This window comes from Polypterus senegalus, chromosome 12, assembly GCF_016835505.1.
Source record: "Polypterus senegalus isolate Bchr_013 chromosome 12, ASM1683550v1, whole genome shotgun sequence".
NCBI lineage: Eukaryota > Metazoa > Chordata > Cladistia > Polypteriformes > Polypteridae > Polypterus > Polypterus senegalus.
The window spans coordinates 52766586-52790431 of record NC_053165.1 but is presented as its reverse complement, the minus strand read 5'-3'; the positions used below and the strand labels follow the sequence as shown (position 1 = coordinate 52790431).

Sequence of the window (23846 nt, the reverse complement as noted above, 5' to 3'; positions counted from 1 at the left end):
ACCAGAATTAAATGTTTTTGCCTATGAAATCTAAACCTACTGGGATTGTTGTTCTCATTCCATCTCATGATTTGGTACTTCACACTTACCATTCCATTGCTGATGACCACCCTGGGGGCATTGGGATGGCTTGGAAAGAGTCCCAGAGGATGGCCGCTGTACATGACCAGCGTCTGCTCTTCAGTCATCTCCGCCAGGTAGTTCATCACCAGCCAGAACTGAGCAGGAGGAGGACAGGACATGTAGGTAAGACATGAATCCATCAGCACATTTCATTATCTACCAGACTTCCACTCATCTGCATTTTTTCCTTCTGCAGCTTCACTACACATGTATGCTTTCAGGACACTCTCATCCACACACACAAAAGCCAAGTATTCAGGGAATTTTGTTGCCCCCTTTCTTTTCCATGGGACACCAAGGGCTTGGTGATCTGCCAGACGTGAATCGCAGACTAGGAAAATTCTCTTTTAATTAGTCCACTTAAAATAGAAAATGCAGACAAACTACACATTTAATAGCCTATAAAATTCAAGGTTCTCAGGCCCTGGGCCTCCCAGTGGAAATCTGCCAGCTTGTTTGCTCAAACATCTTCAGACGTTAGTTTTTCTTCCCCCAAACACTTGAATATTGAACAAAAAAAAAAAACAAAACACACACACACAGACTGCAAGAAGTTGGTGGCTTTGGGCTGCACAGGGATCATTTTGTGAGTATATTCAGGCCAGACTGGACTTGCGGTTATATTCCGAAATGGGATTGACCCAGTTTCTCACATCCATGCCAGAGCACACAGTAGATGTCAAACAGGGTCCTCACAAAACTCAAAAGTGAGCAGGAGACTGAAAGGAAGCTTCACTTATTGGGATCATCAGCACACAAAGTGATGTTACTACAGTGCACTCCTCCCTACCCTCCACTCCACTCCTATTGCCCCATTCAAGATGCAACTGAGGGTGGGAAGCAAGTGAGAGAATGAGTTCCACTATCAAACATGAACACCTGAGGAGACCCATTAAGGGTCTAACTTGGAAAGCTCTCAGGCTTCAAAACTGAGATGAGAACAAGAGATTAACATCACTAGTTCATAAGTAAAGTTAAGGATGTCTGTCTCTAAAGTCCATGCATCACTCTAGAATGACTCAAGTGATTGACATGAACTTTAGTATTTGTTTTGGTCACCATCAGAATTTTAGGCTATATTTTTTTTGACCCCTTGGTATCTTAGAGAGACTTTGCTATGCAACACATTATTTTCTTACATTTTGATTCCCAAATCAAGAATGCATGCAAACAGATTGCCATGAAAAACTAGGGAAAGGTAGACCTACTGAAAAGCAGTGTATACATTACCTTGGCACTACCCCCTTGGGCAGGACTCCTGGGGCCTCATGTATAAACGGTGCGTACGCACAAAAATGTTGCATGCTCCCGTTTCTACTTTCAAAATGCGATGTATAAAACCTAAACTCGGCATAAAGCCAAGCGCATTTTCACGCTACCTCAAACCCTGACATATGCAAGATCTCCACTCGGTTTTGCAAACTGGCGGCACCAGGCACCAAAGCAGTGCTTTTGTTCCAGTGTGGTTTCCCTTTGTTTTTTAGATCCACATTCCTGACGTGCCTTTATCATATACATTAAAATTAACTGCATATTGTTTATTAGTTTAAGGCATTTGTAATTAACTTATAGAATGATCCACAGAATGGTCAAACTATCCCAAATACCATAACTGCTTTAGTGTTTAAACTCCCACTGCACCTTCTTATTCCTCTTTCAAATGCTCCTGTTAGAGGCTGCCACAGCGGATCATCTTTTTCCATATTACTCTCACTGCACCACTCGGAGTATTTACATCACTGTATCCGAGTGTGGAATCACAGCTCTGCAGCAGCTGATTGGAAAGAGAATTATGGGTATACAGCATCAAGCACACGCTGCCTCAGCCACACGTTCTATTTCAACTTCCCCCATACAGCAAACGCTTCAGACCCTTTCCTGTACTGACCTCACGGTTCAGTAACAGTTTCATCCCAAGAACTCTAAAACGCACTCAATCAGTCCATCAAGTGCTCCTTGTAGAACTGTTTGTACTTATAAGTACAATTACCTCACTGTAAACTTGTGATACAGTTATAATATTGCACAACCTGAGCCACTTTATAAAGCGCGTATTTACATGATATGACGATATCTTTATATAGCTAAATATATTCCATTATACAGATAAAATATCATTTAAATAATCTACTGTATATTGTTAATAATTAAACATGCAAGGACACTGTGTCACGGCGCTAGCTAGTTCAGGGATTGTTCCTGCCTTGCGCTGTATTCTTGCTGGGGCTGGCGCGACACTGGAAGAAGAGATGGATAGATAATTAAATGTACTACAAAGATATTTCAATGTTCCTTAAAAGTCTGGACTTCTAAGCTTACAGATGGCTTAATGTCTATTACTGAGCTGATTGTGGGGTTATTGGTTACTTGGAGAAAGAAAAGGAAGGGCTGGAATTGGGGGTTAGTATGTCTGAAAGAGACAGTACTGCCGAAATAAATTATTTCATCGAAGGTCGCGCACGGTGCAGCAAGGATCTTGCAGGAGGCAGGAACAATCTCTGGACAGGGCACCAGTTCATCACTATCAGTGCGCCACCGTGTACCCATGTTTAATAACACGCTTTAATTGATATGATATGAATACTGTAATGATATCAAGTATGTACATCTCAGTATTTAAATTATTCAGACAACTGTAATATCACAAATATAATGGATTCTGTGTCATGTCGGAGGGAAAGAAAGCCAGTTTAAGAATCACGTAGTGATTTACACACGAAGAACACATACAAAACAAAGCATTTAACGTGCAACTTTAATTTACTAATTTCTCAAATACCACCGTAACTAAACAAATTTAAGAAGAAGTTTATGATGTTCTACTTTAAAATGACAAAATAAACTACGTGATTAAAGTGGAAATTTCGAGATTAAAGTTGACATTTTGAGCTTTATTCCTTCCACTGTGTCCCTAATATTTTTTTTTTTCTCTGTACCCTAATAAGCTTTCATATGACACTCAGACGGTGGACTACAGCTCGTCTTTTTACTGTGACTTTGATATCCGACAACCTCTTTTTTTATTTCAGGCACTGTGCGACTTTGTGAACTTGAGCTTTTGAGTTTCTCTGCCAGTCGGTCATTCGATCAACTTCCTTTTGTTGTTAATACCACTATTTAAACCAACAAATAGTACGTTTTTCTTTGCCTCCATGTGAATTCTATGCACGCCGTTATGCATGAGGCCTCTGGACTTTAACATTTAAGCATTTTCACAGATGGTACAACTTATTGGATCTAGCTAATCACGTTCTGGGGAATAAAGTCAGTATGCTTTCTACTTTAATTTGCACAGTTCCTGCTCTCTCAGCTATTATAAATTTTAATTTTTTCCTCACTTTAAGTTCCCAATTAAAGATGACATATTATGTCCAAATCTTATTGAAGAATTTCATCACAAAGGGTTATCAACAGAAAAAAATTATTACACCTGCAATCCTAGCACCGAGAAACGAATGAATGCCAAAAATGATGATCGGTTGCAGGGCAAATTGGTTAAATGCATATCAATAGACTATGCTGAAACAGTTGTTGGTGACCGTGCATTAGATGAAAACATTAACTTACAGTATTACGAAGAATATCTAAAACCGTTAACACCATCCATCCAGTCTATCACAAACAATATCTACAACCGGTAACACCATCCGGTCTTCCACCGCACGAATTACTGTTGAAAAAGGATGTTTCCAAGAAAGGTAATGTAGTACATCTTCAGGAGAGAATACTAAACAACAAACGAGATCTTGATATGCCATTCATATTAAAACGTTTACAGTTTCCAGTTGGAATAGCTTTTGCAAAGACAATCAAATCTCAGAGCCAAACATTTAAAAAAGTCGTTTTATTTAATAGAGAGAAAGAAACAAAATTCAACCATGGGCTGTTAAATGCTTTGTTGTCACGATGAAAGTCCAAACAGTAAAAGTTTAAGTTTAAAAAGTATTTGTGTGTTAATCTCAAAGCCAAACAGAACAAAATTGTATTACATGATGAATAACTAAAGCAACATGAAATATGCTTGACTTTCAAATTACATTTTACTATTTTTTAATATGGTGAATTACTTGTTGTAATGTAAAATAGTTCTATTATGCATATGTAACAAGTCCCATGAAAATAAAAATCTGTTTAAATTGTACATCCACATCCCCATACGTAAGTGGCAGAACCGTAAAGAGGCTAGCGCATACACACACACACATATATATAGCACCTTTACCAAGTCATCAGTGATCTAAGGCTTCTGTTACGTGAACGCGAATGCTAGTGGCTTCCTTTTTGGTTTCATATCGAGACTTAAGTGAACAAACTAAGGATTTTCCTCACACATGCGTTATTTGAGATCAGAGTGGGTTTTCCCCTGAAGACTTCAAACTGAAGTAACCGTACAAACTGCAGACAGCCACCCCCCACAGTCCCCCATCATCCACCACAGCCTTCCAGGTGTGGATCCAGACTCATAAAAGTGTAGGCTGTGTTACGCCTCATTGAGTCGCACGCTTGCTCCCATCTAAAACCTGCTACCGCTGGGGCACGCGTCCCCCACATAAAAGCCTGCTTTCATCTGCCCGGGCCTTAATACACCACAGATGTGTGCCGGGTTGGACCTGTAATGCTGTCTGGACTCCATGCCCCCACTCAGACTTTAAAAGGTGCACATTTGGTACAGATTTTAGCAGATGCCATCGCGCCCCCACCCTCAACTTCCACCTCCTTTCCTCTCCCTGTAAAAGGCTTACACCTTTATATGCATTCCCCTCACCTACTTTGTGTGATCTCAATTAAGTCCCTCAACTGGTTAACACTTTGAATGTATTTCTGTTATACTGTGTAAAACAAACTGAAATGGTGGTGCTGTACGGTATATAAACTGGAGATTAGATCATCTTCTCCATACAGTGTTAATTAAGAGTAGAGTTAACAAGTCTGCTTCATAACACATGGACCCTTTCCCTATGAGCCGATAATTGTTGTCCAATTATTTCCTTAGAGATGTTCAACCCATAGAAGACCGGTTGAAATCTGAATAAATCAACACCGACCTTAGTGTTAATGTTTGCAGTGCACCATCTATTAGAACAGATTTTTCAATGGATACAGTAATGCATGTTGTCATTCCAATAGACGGCGCATCTCAGACATTTGTAGTTATAAAATGTATTACTAGAAATGCTTGTGATGAGCCATCTGTTGGAATTATAAATACAAATGTCTCAGCCATATGCCATTTGCTACGAGTTTCGCAAAAGCAGTGTTAATGCTTTTGATGTGCCATCTGTTGGAATGACAGAGACAAAGGAACTGGACAGACACTTAAGGTGGACAGCTCTAGGAAGGTGAAGTAACTCACTCAGGATCGGCTGGGGACTGAACATGCAACCTTGAGGTTTAGGATTCATCTTAAACAGTAGGACTGCAAGATCGTCTAAGGTTGCTAAAGAGCTCCTGAAGGATTTGTGTTAATGATGTATTACAGTGAAAACTACTCAAATAGATTGGATTTTAAAATATGTCCAATAAAGTGGGTGGAACTGTACAAGGATGTCAGCCCAGCTTTACACCAAGAGAAGATAATCAGCCATTTTGATTTTTCAAGTTTATACCACCATCTGGACAGCTCCGAGGGATTATAGTTTTGAAGTTCAAATGTGCATAAATACAAATTTTTGTGCAATGGTGTCCCTTCTCAGGGCAGGGTCTTACCTAGAAATACAGCTTCCTAGCGATTATGAAGGTCAGGTTGGGGAGCATGCACTGGTACACCACACGACAAAACAGTTTGGGATCCTGGTTGGCAACACCCCAGACAGACACACAGTCCAGTCCCACCCTCTGGAAATGGCCATCAATCTGCTGCAACCAGGTGGGCGTCCCCTTGGCCTGGTCCAGCCACTTGGGTCCTCAACAATGATAATCCTTCAAGCTGGATCGCCCTTAGTGAAATCGCACCACATGGCCGTAGTGCCGTAACTGACGCTCCCTCGCAATAAAGGTAATGGGACTCAATCGGGACTCTGTGAGCAACCGCTCACTCAACACAAAGTCAAACCAGCGGAACCCAAGGACTCTCCGAAGCAGATCGAGGTGAATGAATAATCAAAGACATTCTGAAAAGCTAATCCCAAGTGGGTCCTGTATTGAGTGAAGGGTAACATGAACTCCTAGTGACAAGTCACCCACAAACACACACACACCACAAGAACTGACAAATATGGCGACCCTACCTGAGCCCAATTACTGAACACTTGCCCGTTCCCTCCATATGTAACGAGTTCCTGTGGAAACTAAAGAGAGAAGATTCAGATTAACCGAGAGCCTAACCTCTGCCAAGACATCTCACGAAACGTATCTCTCAGCTTAGACTACCTGTGCGACGCAGGGATCCAGGTTGTTCATGATCATGTGCATGATAGCTGCAGCTTGTTTGGTCTTGCATGGATAGCGATCAATAGGATAGGCCCTGAAATGGACAGGAAATGCAACGGTTATAAAGAGGTGTGCAGGTTCCTAGAAAAAAAAGGTGCTAAACAATTGGAAAGCATCAGGCTCAGCTAATGCCACTTGTGACACAGGAGTTACTAAGCTCAGTAGACGTGGCACTTGATGCAACATCGGAGTGGGGGCCTGGAATGCCAAGCGAGTGTATTTGTTGCTCCCAATTTTCAACTGAGTGAGGAATTCTCCAGTATATCATATCTGTATGATGAATTCTATTATCAATGACAGGATAGATATTGGTAAATAGTCCTATTTGACTATTCAACCTGAATTTGCAAGTGATTTGTATGAAAGAAACAAAATAAAACAAATTAACGGATTAAAGTGCAGTGTGAATGTAGCCTAAGTAGAATACTGCATCATATCAGTTCAAACACATGGACATTTATCCTCATTTTTGTTTATAATTGTGACTTTTCTCCATCATTGCTCCAGATTTTAAGTTGGCATTACCACCTCCTCAGTTTTAGGATGGGGGAATTTACAAACGTAGTATTTGTAGCCCGATTCAATCGGGCTCCCAGTCGCTAGTTTTATTATAATAGAGAGATTGGATCTATGCTTTACTGTAAAAAATGCTGCCCTCTACCTAAACCTTACAATGAATCTTACAGGATTCAGGGAATGGCAATAATGGCAGGACGGCCCACCCAAGTGTCTTCCAGAGGTACTCTACATGCGCAGTTAAGTGTGAAAACCACCCAGAACAGCATATCTTCATTCTTTCTTTCCGCTGGATCATCTGTCCACAGTACAAGTCTACTGCTCATCTTCCCTTTCATCCTAACCCAGTCCTTTATAGTCAATGGAGACCACTATGAAAAAGTAGAAGAAAATGGTGTCCCCAAATATGGGTAGTTGCTGTCCCTACACTGCCTTTGAGATTAAATGCAGCCAACCATGCAGGCCAAGCTGGAGAGATAAGCAGGCTGAGAAGCCGAGTTCAGCATAAAAGAATGCCTCAGAAGAGCAGAGCTGCACAGAAGCCTAAAGCACAGCAGCTACTTCAAACAGTCCAGAGGCCGTGCAGCAGAGCAGGGAGACCTCCCCGGCAGTCTGGAATTACAGTAGATGTGCTTCATGAAGATGCAGCTCATCAGACTCCTGGTCACACTGCTCTCCATTTAAACTTTAAAAGCACAGGACTTTTAATATTCAGGCATTTGAACTTAGGCCAGGAACTACCAACAGAAACACATTCACCACATTTTAAGTAAATGCTTCTTAAGAAAGGCAAAAGACGCAACGCTTCAAAGATAAAGTCAAAAGACAACCACAGAGAAAGGAGAGGGAGCATCAAAGCAACACAGAAATGAATAACAAGGAATGGCAAAACGATGGCAACCTCTGCGTTCAAGACAAGTCCTGAGCTGCCAGCCATCTGATCCAGAGGTGCCATGTTGGCTTTTTTTCAAATAAAGGCTTTGAGCGCCAGCAGTACAGCCACACTTACCGCATGTCAATTCTGGGGCAGAAGCGGTACATATAGATGTGCCCATACAGCCGTAACTCTTCAGCAAACTCGGGGGCCAGAACAGCGTGGGTCCCAGGCGGGAAGTAGCGCAGGGCATTGCGGAGGGCAACCTGCCAAAGACAAGACAGCAACAGTGCAGCAGTGAGGAGAAGGAGGAGGAGGAGTGGAAGACAGCAGAACATCTCCTCCACTCAGCCCTGTATTGTCAATATCAAGAGGGAACTGACAGAAACAGCCTGCTCTGTTTTCAGTAATTCGCTGTTCTAACCCTATTTTTTACCGGGTTTGACCAACAGATATGAGCCTGGGGGATGTCTGGTCTGGATACATGGTCTGCCAGCGGCAGGGCAGATGCCCATATTGAGTCATCAATAATAAATGGGTGTTGCATAAACTATTGACGTAAAAATTGAAACTTTCGGGATGGAAAAACAGGACAAAGTAGCACTTTTCTGTATAATAAGCTTATTTTCTTCCTTTGGGCACATTCTCTATCTGTCCTCAGGTTAGGCTTCAAAGCAAGCAACATGATCAGCTTGGTCACAGTTTAATGCCAGATTGGTATTAATTTGTCTCTTTGTAGTAACAGGCAGGATAGGCTTGTACTGACACTAGTCATCCGTTTTTAATTCTGTTTATTCCTCCCTTGGCAGTACTGGCAAGACATGGTTTGATTAGCAACTCTAAATTAGCCCTGGATGAAAAAGTGTGCCCTGCAATGGAGTGATGTCTGTGCCAAAGCTCCTAGCCGCCCTTCTTTATTAGTTTAATTCCCCAAACCTAACATCACATCCAACCTGAGCCTGATCACATGGTGGTCTGTATTTTCTATTTATTCTCAGGTTAAAAAGTATGGTGGCCTTGCAGTTAGTAGACCAGGGTCTTCACATGTCTGCGGGGGTTTCCTCCCCCTGTCCTAAGACATGCAGTTTAGGTAGATTGGAGAGACTAAATGAGGCCCCGTGTGTGTGGTGGGTGGTCACCCTGTGATAGACTGGCAACCTGTTCAGGGCTTGTTCCAATCTTGTACGCTATGGGATTGGATCCAGCTTCCCTCTCCCATGACCCCAGTCCGGATTAAACAGGTTTAAAAAAAAAAAGACATAGGTATAAACTGAACAAACTTAATTCCATAATCCAAAAACCTGCTTTTTCAGTTCCAGGTAAGTGACAAGTAAAGCAAAGGACTCAAAGCAAGAATTGGCGTTGAAATGGATGTTAGCCCACTGCTGTGCACTTACTGGTCTACCCCACAGCAACCTGGAAAACTTTCAACCCATCTGTGCTTGAATCTCCAAAGCTCATGTGAAAACACAATGTCCCCTCAGAGATTACTAAAGTACTGTATATCAGATCAGAATCAAAAGTCTTAGACAGGTAACACAGCTCATTCAAAAGAGAAAACTTATTGTCTATTCCTGATGATTTATGAAACCTGTTATGGATCTAAATAAAGGGGGCTTCTGGAATCTTCACATGGATGGCTCCCCTATGGCAGGGCTCCCCTGTTACATTCTGAAAGGCCACAGTGGCTGTTGACCTCCACTTCAGTCAGTCTCGTAATCTGAACCTGTTTATTTACTGCATGTTTCTTTGGGCTTAGATTTAGTTAACTTGTTTGTTATTATTCAGACCTCTTAACTGCCTGCTACATTTAAGTTTTAATTGTTGTTCATTTTTTTAACCAGCCTTCAGTTAATAAAGAGGTGCAGATGATAAAGGAGCCAGCAGCTCCATTTAATCCTGTGTATATGCATCATTACGTATCTGTGTTAATGCAAGGTTTTGAAATAAATGATAGAAAAGGGAAGGCCCAAGAGGGACAAATCTCATATGATTAATGTTCTCAGAAAACAAAAATCTACAACATGAAAAAGATTTGTCTTGGAAGAATGAAACCACTAACAGGTCATATAATTAAATTACAGAATTGGTTGGAATGAAAATCCACACCCACTGCAGACTTCTGGGACTAAAACTGAGAACCCCCCTGGCCTATGGTGTCACTCTGAAGAACCACTTTGGCACCTTTATCTTTATTTTTAAAGATTTACACCCTTAAAGGTGTTAAAGTAGAGCTACAAAGTGATCGCGCAAAGGTTACAGAAATATCCTTTTATTAAGATCTGTAACAGGCTCCACGAATCGATGCTAACAGATTTGTGAAACACCAATGGGTTCAGAATTCTAAAAGGACTCAAGTTTAGGTTTAGCATCCTGCTGGGTATCTCACTATACTTTAAAGATTTCCATTATGTATATATTTTAGAAACCTTTTCAAAGTTCAAAAAACCAATTTTACACACAAAGAGTCCTTCTCAAAATAAAATGGGGTCCTGTGGGGAACCACACAACCCAGTAAAGGACCATTAAAGGACCAGTATTTTTAAGAGTGGGTTGTAGTTTTCCAAGTAGTATCTGTACTTTCTCACATTGACTTGGTCAGTTTGCCTCTCAGATGCCAAATACATGCAAGTCTGCTTGGATGGCAAGAGATTTTAGGGTACTCGTGTGTTATAACCCAGAAAGCGCTTCACCATTCACTCGAACCTCCAACAGTGATGACCCATTCGACTTTTTACTTAACAACATCAGAAACTTTGCAACAGAAGTAATGTTTCAAAAGGAATTCAAAAATCAAATTTTATGTATAGTGTGGTCCAGATCGAATTATGCAATTTTAATTACGCTATAACTTAAGTTTATTACATAGAAAATCACTTGAAAAATCCTGGACTATCGAGAAATGTGTGAACTGACAACATGAAGAATCATCTTCGCGCTGAACTGGAATCGTCCCAGCATAAATCAAAGTCATCCAGACGATCTGGATCTGCAGAATTAGATCTGGACCACCCTATATTGTTTTTGTTTTCTAAATAAATGAATGTAAAAGACAAGGACGCTGCCTGTGCCTGGGTTATAACACGAGTACCAATTTTAATATTTAACAGTTTTTGGTAAAATAAAATGAGACATTTCCAATATAAAACACAACTATTTGCAATGCACATAATAAAGTGCAATTCTTAGTAGGACAACAGTAAATGTAGACTTTATTACACAGGGGGCTCAGTCAACGGCATGAGGGGGGTCTCATTTAAATGCGGACATCTTTACGGGTCAGGCGAGCGCCACCTTCAGGGCTCTTTCTTCATCGTCAAGTTGGTCTTGCAGACTCCAATTAATCGGGCGTTAATTAATACCCGGCCCCTATAACAAAGACAATGAAACCGAGACGCTCCATCTTCTCATTATAACCTGACGTTCAGTAGATTTTGTTTTCCGAGTACCTTTAACCTTCTTTTAAATTAAAAAAAAAAGAAGAAGAAACGACTACTTTATTAATGGCTGGCTTCAAGCGCGTGACTTACCCGCTTAAATAAATCACTCGATTCAGAGCCACTGGGTTTCCATTTTAAAACTTGTCATCACATAAATCCTCCACTTCAAAACTTCAATCTGTTTTCCTTTATAATCAAAAGTATTCACATTCACATTATGCAATTAAAAATGAATCACTTACTGCGACTCCTTTATGTCAAGGCCTTCTACAAATGGTGTAGTTTTTGTCTTACCTTCTGCTCCTGAGGGTTCAGATTTGGGGTCCTGACCGGTGCGTGCGGTACCCTGCTATCCCTTCCTCTGTTTGGGGGCAGGGGATTGACCGGCAATCCTGCGCACAACTCTTTTAGGGTACACATTTTGTATCGGTGGTATTAGTGGTCGGCCAATATAAATGAGAAAAATCTCAGCCAGGAGGAGATCCTGCTCTCCGGTTAAAAGTGCACCAGCGCGCACTCCCCCTGACGCGATTGGCCCAAAGCGACCCCCAAAATTAATTATTACACTGGAGTGGCAACTTCGTTGACATTTCAATTGACCATTGACTCTAGTAACTTACTTCATGAAGGAACGCTACACTGTCGCTCCCCGATCTCCGGCTGTGATCTCCTGCGCACGCGCGCGGATTTTCTCCAAAGGCTCGGCGGCCACTTCGATTCGCGACACTTAACGGGACATTCGTGAGCGCAGAGATAGACCGGCTGGCCGATACAGGTCGAGGCTCGAGTCACTTTGCATTAGGAGAGTAAAACGAAGTGCTCTGGTTCGGTGATGATGCAGGTTCTTTTCGCTGCCCAATTATTTAATTAGAAGGCAAACATTGGTGATAATAAAGCTTATTTAATCGTAATGCGTGTTAGTGGCTTTATTCTGCCGTGTCGGGTCATTCTTACATTGCAGATTTTTTCTTTTCCGACGATTTCTTCGAAGTTATTGTTTCTCAGTAATATACTATTTTTTGCTCTTTCAGTTCTGTCCTAACCCTTTATTAAAATATGGACTGAACACATAAGAGGCCAGGTTAGATGGTGAGTTGCCAGTCCCTTTGTTGTTGGCATCTCATTGTCAATTGGCAGTGCTCTCTTCAACAACAACATTTATTTATATAGCACATTTTCATACAAACAGTAGCTCAAAGTGCTTTACATATTAAAGAATAGAAAAATGAAAGACACAATTATAAAACAAAATAAATCAACATTAATTAACATCGAATAAGAGTAAGGTTCAATGGCCAGGGGGGACAGAAAAAACAAAAAAACTCCAGACGGCTGGAGAAAAAATAAAATCTGTAGGGATCTTACTAATAAAGTGGTTGTTCAGAGCAATGCCATCTACAAGAAGGTTCCAAACAGAATTTTTATTTAGTAAGATGTGTAACGGGCTCCATAAATAGATAACAGATTTCTGAGACACCACTGGGTTCCGGATTTTAAATGGACTCTTGCTGCATACAATAATACAGGATAAGTTGTGGCTTTCTTGATCTGTTAGTATCCTGTGCTGAATTAATAGACACCTAACTAAATTTTTCAAACTAGATTGCAGAATTATAGAAAGGCAGATGGTTTCACAGCAGCAGCTGGCTTAAGACAACAGCCCACCATGGACAGGTTGGCAGTCCATCACAGAGCACACTCATGGGCACACACACACGGACAGGGCCAGTGGAGAGCTGGCAATTATGACATTTGACTTTGGGGGTGCCAATGTTACCGAACTTTGGAGCTAACAACTGAAACCTGCGACAGATGTGTTGACATAACAGTAGATTGACACAAATCCTTCCTCATTTCATATTTCCTTCTCCATCCAGCTCCTCTTCCAAAATGTCACTTGTTCTGTCTCAGTTTCTTAATGACCTGCTTGGTAGGATGAGGCCTGCTATACTGTATACTGGGCTCCATCCCCACCACACTTCTCAAATCCTAGCTGCTTTCCTCCCATATTCCTGAGAATAAAAAATATACCGCTAGACACGGCTCTGTATGAGACCCTCTCAAAACTGTTCTGTGGCCCTAATGTGAAAAAGTCTGTTCTTGATACTGAGAGCGTGAACAGTTTTCTGTCCGTCTCCTACTTACCTTGACTGTCTGAAGTTCTCAGGCATGTTGTGGCCTCTATGGAGCAACAGGAGATCAGTCGACTCAATTCATTCTTTAAAAATACAACTTCAAAATCATTTTGTCCAGGAAGACATTTAATTGACATTCTGACCCTTCTTGTCCACAGGATGATATGTGCTTGTTTCACAAATTCTGTTATTTATGCAAGGTTTTGTTGTAATATTTGTATTTTTGTGTTTTATTCTGGTTTATTATATGTTCTATTTCAATGCTTTGTATGTCCTGTATTGTTATTAACTGTTTATATGGTGATTATTTCTATCCATTATTGTATATGAACTGCTGTTCTTTCTGAATTTCTGTGAAGCACTTTGAGCATGTTAAAGGTGTTATATACTGTAAATTAAATGCATTATTATTATCCATCCATTATCCAATCTGCTATATCATAATTACAGGGTCACGGGTCTGCTGTAGCCAATCCCAGCCAACACAAGGCGCAAGACAGGAAACAAACCCTGGGCAGGGTGCCAGCCCACCACAGGGCACAATTTAGGATCGCCAATAACCTGCATGTCTTTGGACTGTGGGAGAAAACCCACGCAGAAACGGGGAGAGCATGCAAACTGCACGCAGGGAGGACCCGGGAAGCGCTACCCACTGCGCCACCACGCCGCCCATTATTATTATTGTTGTTGTTGTTGTTGTTATTCATTGAGTGGGAGTTTCATGTTCAACGGATTCTTGGGGCCAGGGCATCGATACAACGGGGAGTTCTTTAAATACGAAAAGTTCGTACACAAAAACAAGGTTTAACTTAAATTCCTGGACGGCATAATTCAAACTTAAAAGCAATTTTGTGTTCACGTATGAATGTTTTGAACTCACTTCAGGTTGTTTTTTTATTCTTTTTTGTTTGGCACCTCCTGACTCACTGATTCTAGGAAACTCCCACATATGACATACCATTCGACTCCTCTTCCATCCATCCATTATCCAACCCGCTATATCCCAACTACAGTGTCACGGGGGTCCGCCGGAGCCAATCCCAGCCAACACAGCGCGCAAGGCAGGAAACAAACCGACTCCTCTTGATGTTTAGTTATATAAGACATCGAGCTTTTTGGGATTGCCGCCTATTTTATCTCTCTGGACCCAAAATTCTCTCAAGTTTAGGGCATTTTGGGACCAGATTTAGTGCAGAAAATTACACCATTATGATAAAGAGTAAACCAGTAGGTGTCTCCAGCAGCAATGATATGAGAGACTTGAAGCTGTGCATACAAAACCCCGATGACAGCTCAGCACTAGCACTCTGCCAGCGTTAAAGCAGCTGCACTAAACGTAATAAACGTTAAGCTGAAGAAAACTAAACATGTACCTCTACCTTCTTGAGCTCTTGTCATTTAACTGCATGCGACATGCCTGCTTAATCTCTCTGTCAGTAGCTGCCATTAGACGACCAAAGCTCGGGCGTTCACGATATTACTGGCAGAAGCAGGCAAAAGCTTAACTTAATAATGCAACATTTACTGCGAAGTAACTCGATACTTTTGCGAAGCAACGCAGTTCTTTTGCGAATTAAGCAATACATTTCCGAAATATCACTTTTTTTATATGATTGGTGGGAATAATCTTGTAGAGGCCCTTATTCGAGACGACATACAGAGGCGTGATAGTGACGAGTGGCACATCACCGAGTTAGGTGACACGATCTTCGGTCCTAAACCATACAGGTGATGTAACCTGCAGCATATTACACAATTAAACCCGTCGCTCATACATGTTATGTAAACGTTTCTATATTACAGAGTAAAGTCGGGGACCGGATCATATCTCAACAGTAGCGGGTACAAAGTAGGGACGGGTCGCCTGCTCATGGCATCACGTGCTAAAAGAGCTACGGGCCAATTAAAAGTCAACAGTTACCGTAATGTGTCCGTCATTAGGAATAGATGGGTCCTTGGTTGGTTTCGGATTCGGTCGTGTAACCGATGAAAGCATAAAACAATGCAGGATGTGCTTACAAAATGATAAATCTGCGTTCGCACTAATGAGGCAGATGTACTTACCGATGTCGTCAATAGGCGTATATAAAATAAATCAGTAAGTGAAAAATGAAAAAAATGTCTTATATATGGTATTTTATTTTATAGTATTTTGTTTCTGCTTCTCCAGGTTGGAATTCCTTGTCACAGCATAAGAGGTCCTACTCTACCTCCTCTTTTGACTATTAATAGAGATTTCTCTTAAATGGCAGCAGATGCCAAGATTGCCCACGACCTGGATGCAGATTTAATTGTATTAGAATTTGCGGGCTAGTGCTGGTCGAAGCCTTTTTAGAGTCCTAGCTGGTGGGGGGCGCCCCTCGGTGTCCATTGAGGGTAGCCTGTAGTAGACTTCGACGACGGGGGAAATCCGGAGCGCGCACTCTTTAAGGTGTAAAAGACGATGGATGTTCTTTTCTCTCGATTACCACCGAAGAGCACACGTTCTTCCGCCTATCTGTGAGTACTTACTATACAGTACTTAGATTACTTTGGTAACGATCGCAAATTCTTGCCTTGCCATTTCAATTTCTGCGGAGCTCTTTATTCCTTTCTACTTGCATTCCCTTCGTCACCCGCAGTGACATCAGTGTCCACCAGGCGGCGCTGCCCGGGAGGGAGGAGCTGATGATCGGTTCGCTTTTTCAAGGCTCAAATTCCCAAACAAGAGGCTGACAGCTGAATGCTGACTGGCGAGACGCAGGACGAAGCTCGTCCCGGTCATACCGATATCACGTCAGATGCATGCTTTTCACCGCTGAGAGGAGGAGAGTGGGCACTGCTCTTGATTGGCAGCCGCGAGCTGCTCATGGGTGACTGGATTTGAACGTGCGCGTGAAAGGAAGCCAAAGGACGTGCGCAGCTCGAGCTCTGTATAGTGGTGTAGAGCAGACCCTGCGTATCTTGTTCATTGTGTTGTATTTCCTCCACAATACACGTATTTGCAGGTCTTCGTTGGAATCTGACTGATACCCAAGTTTGGCCTGATTGAAATCGACAATACGCTGTATAATTAACTGGAATGCCATAGGTACTCTTTGAACCCTAAAAGAAATCGAAGAGCCATGTAGACCATGGAGGGTCATCCGCGATGAAAGCAACGGAGTCACAAGCCTGTCTGGCTGAAGGGGAAAAACAGGAGAAATTGATGTGAAATTCATCGGCTTTGACAGGAATAGCACAATCAGCTCAGCGGAGCGCATAATTTAGGGGTGATTCAGCCACCCATCATCCGTCTATCCGGTCAACTATCGCAGGATCCGACGAATGAGCGACAAAGAGATTTCCAGACGAATGCTTTGCTGGGGATGGGGTCCTATTGATTGCGCTTTGACAAGCAGCAGAGTGTGTACAGGGAGCCTGTGCTGCTCTGGGGCGCACATCAAAGGGGGTCCTGAATTTCAGCGGGCTTTCAGGGTGATGCAGATGCCCCCAGATCACTGTGCAAAACGTACATGAACACCCGACAGAGGATTGTCTGGAAGACAGTTAGTCAACTACGGCCGCCATGCACCTGATCTCGATATCTGCGCTGCTGGCCATTCTACTCGATGCAGCCTCAGGTAAGTCGATCCCGCTTTATAGGAGGAAGCTGAGCTGCTTAAAGCTTCACGATCACACGGTGTACGGTTTTCTTTTGTGCGGGAGTCCTGCACGCTTATTGGAGGGCGTCTTGTGAGGCACACCTTAGATTCATATGCAGTAGCTGCTATCTATGAACGCGAGGTCTTCAGGTCTATATCGCACGCCAGTCTGTATTCATTGTTAAGTATTGCGGCTTTTATAGAGTCCATCATCACAAGACTGCTTGCAGCGCACACATTTCGGAAGAAGCTAACGTGGGATGCGATCTGTCATCCGTCTTCACGAATTTGTTTCGTGAGGTGTTGGGCAAGTGTGTGCCCGCAGCATCTTCAAAACATAACCAGTGCTAGAGAGGGCGACACTCACAGCGGGCCAGTTTAACCCCGCTAGTCAAGCTAACCAGTAAGTCTTTGAATTGTGGGAGAGAAGCCATGTGAGCACAGGGAGAGCACGCAGCCTTCAACGCTGTCCCTGACCGGCCGGGCCAATGGACAGGTGCAGTACAGGTGTAAGGCACTATAAAGCACACGGCCATACATACGGAACGTAGGGAAAGAAAATGTGTCGAAAGTGCTAATAGCTGGAGTCAATATAAGGGCTGACAGGCGATGACTTTCACGATGAATGAACGAGTCCACCCGTTCATGTGTTTTAAGCGATAGCCACCCGAGCCTCGCCGTGGATTAAGCCCTGGACGAAATGCCGCCACGCAGTCACAGCACAGCGACATCAAGTGGACAGGCAGCCTGCAAGGTGTCTTTGTACCACGCGGCCCCGGAGCAAATCCGCGCGAGCTGAGGCCGGTTTGCTACCACATCGTGCCACAGAACCCCCTGTGACAGACCTGCGTTGGGCAGCGTACTGCCTGGCATGGAAAAAAGAAGTAACGAACGACGAACTAATTCACCTAGAAGTAAAGCAGTGCGGTTCCTCTAAAACGTTTGGGTAAATTTGGTCTACTTTTTATTAAGCCATCCGGCAAAATGACCATTGTAACCTGAACTCTTCACGTGTACCGTATGTATTGGTACTATGCCCATGAATTCAGTCACCGTAAGAAATGACTTAACACCTACGACATATAAAAGTGTTAAGAGAATTACAGATTTAAACGATTCGTGGCAAAAAATATTGAAAGAAAAAAAAACTCTGGAATTCTAACGAAAATATTAGTATAAAGAATTTCAGTCAGAATCTGGACTCAGCTTTGCATTCATATGGAGAGCAGTTCTATTATCATTAGCAGCTGTTATTCCATATACAGTACTTGTACATATACTGCGGTGGGCTGGCGCCCTGCCCGGGGTTTGTTTCCTGCCTTGCGCCCTGTGTTGGCTGGGATTGGCTCCAGCAGACCCGGTGACCCTGTAGTTAGGATATAGCGGGTTGGATAATGGATGGATGGATGTACAGTACAGTATATTATTATAACAGGTGGCCTTTTCCTTTTATTGCTGTTTTCAGTCTATAAATACATAAGTCTATTACAGACTCCCCCGGATTATTTATATCTCTAATAAGACTTTTTAACTTACTAGCGTTTATTTGAGTGGGTGAGGCACTGGAGAGCAAAGTCTAATGTTTAAAGTAAACACGGCAAGAAGGCATTTTAGTAGAATTATTATTAAGTGTTAAAGTGGAAATCTGCAGTTTGTGTTCTGTCTTGCAAAATTACTGCATACAGTAGTTCTTATACTTCAACAAATGTATTATTTTATTATTGCTTTCTGGTACAGTCATGCTGAAAGATCACAAATTACATTATAAAGATATGATGGAGCAGCAATTGAAAACAGTGTATTAAACAAAGGAGAAGGAAGCACGTTTTACATTAAACATTCAATTGTCTTCTCCCTGAAGCCACTTTTTTACGATAAAGTGAGCAAACCCACTGTAGAAGCCGGGCGATGGGACATGGGACCCTGGCTGACGCAACCAAATCCACCAGACCTCCAACAGAAGAGCACATTATACCAAATGGAGCCCCGATAGGACAGACAAGCTTAACTGAGCTGCTTATCCTCTAACGTGGGGATGACGTGGAAAATTAAGTAGTGCTCTCACTGGACTGTTCTTAATTGTGAGAGGAATGAGAACAGAAATAGTCATCAGAAGAAAGGGGAGCAGAGTAATCTAAAAATATTAAAAGGTATGTCCTAGATGGCATTTAACTGGGCTTTCCACTAATAGTGCTCTCACCAGGTATATGTCAGCCTGACTCATACAGTGCATCTATCTGTCTATCGATTATATAGTGCCTTTCATTATCTATCTATCTGTCTATCTATCTGGTATAGTGCCTTTCATTATCTATCTGTCTATCTATCATATAGTGCCTTTCATTATCTATCTATCTGGTATAGTGCCTTTCATTATCTCTGTCTACCTATCATATAGTGCCTTTCATTTTCTATCTCTCTATCTAGTATAGTGCCTTTCATTATCTATCTGTCTATCTATCATATAGTGCCTTTCATTATCTATCTATCTATCTAGTATAGTGCCTTTCATTATCTCTGTCTACCTATCATATAGTGCCTTTCATTATCTATCTATCTATCTATCTAGTATAGTGCCTTTTATTATCTATCTATCTATCTATCATATAGTGCCTTTCATTATCAATCTAATCTATCTAACCTTCTGATTCTTCTTCGCGATCCCACTCGTGATCGAGCCTCACCCAACACCCCTTCCATTTTTTACTACAGTAGGTAGAAGCAGCATGCGCCATTGCCTGGGTAAGTCATGTTAAGCTTTGGTCATTTTGTCTGCTAGTTTGGCGTCAGTCTGTTCAGGTGTTTCACTTGCGCCAAGTCAGCATGTGCCACTGGCGTGCAAGCTTTAACATACAGGAAGAAAATATATAAATAAATAAACCTGACTCCCAGGGTCAACGTTTGGGATCCCAAAGTAGCCTCTCTTGTCTGTATGGTCCTAGAGAGCAGCTCTGCCACATTTGGTCCAAGGGTGTAGGGTTGTATAGGGAACACATACACAGACCCTGTATTTTATATTTCTAGATAAATTATGAATGCCATCATCATTTATGACTTTATCTGGTGTGTTTCAGGCTTTTTAATTTGTGTCTTGTATTGGGGTCACCTTAACTCAACCCCTCTATGCCAGTCAGGAGGCTGTCATGAGGTTTTCTCTAGTTGGCTGGTAACCCTTTTGCATTCTTCCTTCATTCCCTCATTCTTATCCCTCCAGGTTTAAAAGGACCCCACGCCTCTCGATGTGATGGCCGCTCCTGCAACCCACCAATTGGTAATCTCGCTGTGGGCAGAGTTGTGTCCACGCTGAGCACCTGCGGACAAAATGGCACAGAGCTCTACTGTTCCTTCCCAGATCCTCTTCAGGAGTATTCACTTAGTGAGGACTGCCAAGGGCCCAAATGTGCCAAGTGTAACAGCCGACACCCTGACCTTGCACACTTGCCCTTCCACATGACAGACAATGCCTTCCTGCATCCGAGGACATGGTGGCAGTCCAGCCAGGGCCTCTCCAGGGAGGAGATCAGGCTAGACCTGGAGACTGACTTCTACCTGACGCATGTCATTGTACTCTTCAAGTCCCCACGGCCTGCAGCCATGCTGCTGGAGAGATCTCAGGACTACGGCCGGACATGGAGACCCTATAAGTATTACGCCACAAACTGTACTGAGACCTTTGGGATGCCGGATGACCTTACTGAAGAAGGAGCCCTGTGTACATCTCGTTACTCAAACGCAGCGCCTTGCACCAAAGGAGAGGTATGACAAACAAAGGTTGGCTAATGGGTAAATATAGGCAAAGTGGGTGGAAAGATTAATGGATGGGCATGAGGCTCTTACTAGAGGGTGTGAGGATTTGTCCGATGTTGACACTAAATAGATGTTGGAGAAGGAAACCTGCATTCCATTAGTTTAGTCATCACGAGGAAAGCATTACAGGCTTTTGCATTTTATACGTACATTAAGTGAAGCAAGAATGTCTTATTAAAGAACTAAAGGGTATATAAGATGGCATCCTGCATGAGTCTCTTTATATCGGGGGCCTAATGAATTTAAACTGCAAGAAATGTCGCTACCCAGTCCAAGGTCCTAACATCATCAGAGATAAGAGAAGATCCTTCCCCTAACATTGCTTTATTTGTGTTCAAAATGACTTAAAAATCAAAACTTTCCATATTTCTCTACGGGAAGAACTGGCAAGTGAAGTGCTTCACTCACAGTCGCACAGTGCCTGAGATTGAACTGGCAAGCCTTATGGCTTACAGTCCGGCACTTTCGCTGCTAATATGAAGAGTGCATCATGGATGTCCATCTTTTTGCCCTCTTTTCTTACTGCCTTACAGATTTTTGAGTGTAGGGTTCATCTCTTTTTGTGCACTTAAAGTTATGAAATGTGCCACCTGTCCTTTTTATGGGCTGACTCAGGACTGGTCTGAAGAAAAGGCTGACTTACGGTGGTATAAATCAGATTTCACAGTCCAACCCAATTTATATTGTGCAGCTTTGATGACGTAGCCTGGCCTTTTTATCTGCTTTTGAGCACTGGGGGGAAAACAGGAACGTTATGATGTTGGCAAATATTACATGTCTCAGGTGGCACACCCCAAATATTACATGTCTCAGGTGGCATACCCCAAATATTACATGTCTCAGGTGGCATACCCAAGTGCGTATGGCCTGGCACCTCTGCGGTTTTCAAGTCCTGTAATGTGGAGATTATTATTAATTATACCCAGGTTGACCGGTTTCTTCCTTGGTTAAACCCTGAGTGAAATATGCAGGCCTGTTTATTTCTGTAGCTCTTCCTCATGGAAGTTACAATCCCTAAAACTGGTTACATTGCCCTTTAATTATATTTGCTATTATTAGAATAATATAGAAGTTTTTAAATTTTTCTCTTTGTTTTAGAAATCACTGTAATCATATTGCCTTTCACATTTTTTCTTTGTAGTTTACTCTTCAGTGAGTATGCAAAGTGAGTATCTTTCTTAAGAATCACAACATGCAGATTCTTGGAAGGCATTTACATATCATCCTTTTACGTCTCCTTCATATTTTTGTTTCTTTTTAGTGCTCACATTTGCTTTTCTATTAAGGTGACACTCATCCATTTGGTCCATGCTGTATCATTTTTCGACTTATGTCCTTTTATTGTTAAATGCATTTTGCATAACAGAGCAAGATGCAGAGGACAGGAAGATATGGAAAAAGATGATTCGCTGTGGCAACCCCTAATGGGAGGAGCCGAAAGCAGAAGATGTTAAATGCATTTTGAAATCAAAGCAGAATGAGTGAGCAGTGCTGCTGCCTATTATTTTAATGAGGAAAGATGCCTCTATAATCTCATTAGGATTGTTTTCTGTAGTTATTTCATGCAGAACAATCTCAGCTTTTTGCATGTCATATGTGTATAATATACTGTATATAAACTAGCTGAAACACCTGGCGTTGCCCTGGTAGAAATAAACAAGGAAAAACTGCTTTTTGGAAATTCAATATGGCTAACTCACAAAGAGACAAAATGACGTACTCTTAAACAAAAGCTGCATTCCAGCATGCCAATAAAATTGTTATCTAAATTAGCTGAGTAGAAAATGCTGTTCCTGCAGTCTTTGAGGAGACCCTACTTTGGCAGCTACAAAACTGTGTGCACTCTGATTAAGCCATCCTCCCATCTGCCCCAGTATACTCCTGCTGCCTGATGGGAAATGTAGTCTCTGCAATGGCACTGGTTTTGGGGTTTTTCCCCCTCCATTACAATCTCCCCATCCAATATGCCACATAACCTGAAACTGGACCAACAGCAATGCAAATGCAAAATTTCAAGAAAGACTTCTGCATTCCCTGTGTGGAGTTTGCAGGTTTTCCCAGTGTCTGTGTGGGTTTCCTCCCACAGTCCAAAGACATGCAGGTTAGGTGGACTGGCGATCCTAAATTGTCCCTAGTGTGTGCTTGGTGTATGGGTGTGTGTGTGTGTGCCCTGCCCGGGGTTTGTTTCCTGCCTTGCGCCCTGTGTTGGCTGGGATTGGCTTCAGCAGACCCCGTGACCCTGTAGTTAGGACATAGAGGGTTGGATAATGGATGGATGGACTTCTGCATTTAATGGAAAGTCACTATACTGTGTATATATATATATATATATCTATCTATTCTTTTTAAACAAGAGAACTACTTACGGTTTTTTTGTATAATTTGCTTGGACATTCCAGTTTATTTTTGTGACTTCTCTCATCACACTAAATATCATAGTTCAGTTGTAGCACTGATTTATTCGTGCAAATCCGAGAGACAGGCTGCAGGCCGAGGGGAGGCAGAGGCGGGTCCTCGGGAGTAGAGAGCTGGGCAGAGCCATTCCCACTCACACGCCAGCCTCCGTTCACGTCACTCCACCTCTCACCATGTGTTGGACAGAGATCTCAGCTACAGTACATGGGTTTTAGAGGGCAGCTGCTGATTGCCAGAGATATCACAGCCATGTGCTCTACTTCCCTCATGGGGGACGCTCTCCCATCAATGCTGAACATGATCAGATACAGTGCTAACATTTGACATTGGACCAGAGCTACCTTCTGCTTGGCCACAGATACCTTGTCAACTTTTTACATTTTTGGCAAAGAGATCACAGCTACATTCTCACCTCTGATAGCAAAACCAAAAATATTGTATATCAAGAGGCCCTTAGATACAAAAGCTATCAATATAAATTCTT

At 42.3% G+C, this 23846-nt stretch overlaps 2 protein-coding genes across 3 annotated transcripts in view; one reads left to right on the top strand and one right to left on the bottom strand.

The window, feature by feature from the left end:
- The window catches only part of uroc1 (urocanate hydratase 1), a 32238-nt gene extending 20313 nt beyond the window's left edge, over positions 1-11925 (bottom strand). Inside the window, exons 1-5 of the mRNA XM_039771585.1 lie at positions 11677-11925; positions 8078-8208; positions 6493-6586; positions 6351-6410; positions 90-218 (exon numbers count right to left, since the gene is read on the bottom strand). Coding sequence (XP_039627519.1) covers positions 90-218; positions 6351-6410; positions 6493-6586; positions 8078-8208; positions 11677-11802 — 540 coding nt within the window. The 5' untranslated portion in view covers positions 11803-11925. The remainder of the gene's footprint in view (positions 1-89; positions 219-6350; positions 6411-6492; positions 6587-8077; positions 8209-11676) is intronic.
- A 4240-nt stretch (positions 11926-16165) lies between these two features.
- si:dkey-202e22.2 (netrin-4) overlaps positions 16166-23846 on the top strand; it is a 42612-nt gene continuing 34931 nt past the window's right edge. The window contains exons 1-2 of one of the 2 annotated variants that reach the window (XM_039771285.1): positions 16166-17119; positions 20355-20896. In XM_039771285.1, the coding sequence (XP_039627219.1) occupies positions 17065-17119; positions 20355-20896 (597 nt within the window). In that variant the 5' untranslated portion in view covers positions 16166-17064. The remainder of the gene's footprint in view (positions 17120-20354; positions 20897-23846) is intronic. The other variant, XM_039771287.1, reaches the window with a different exon arrangement.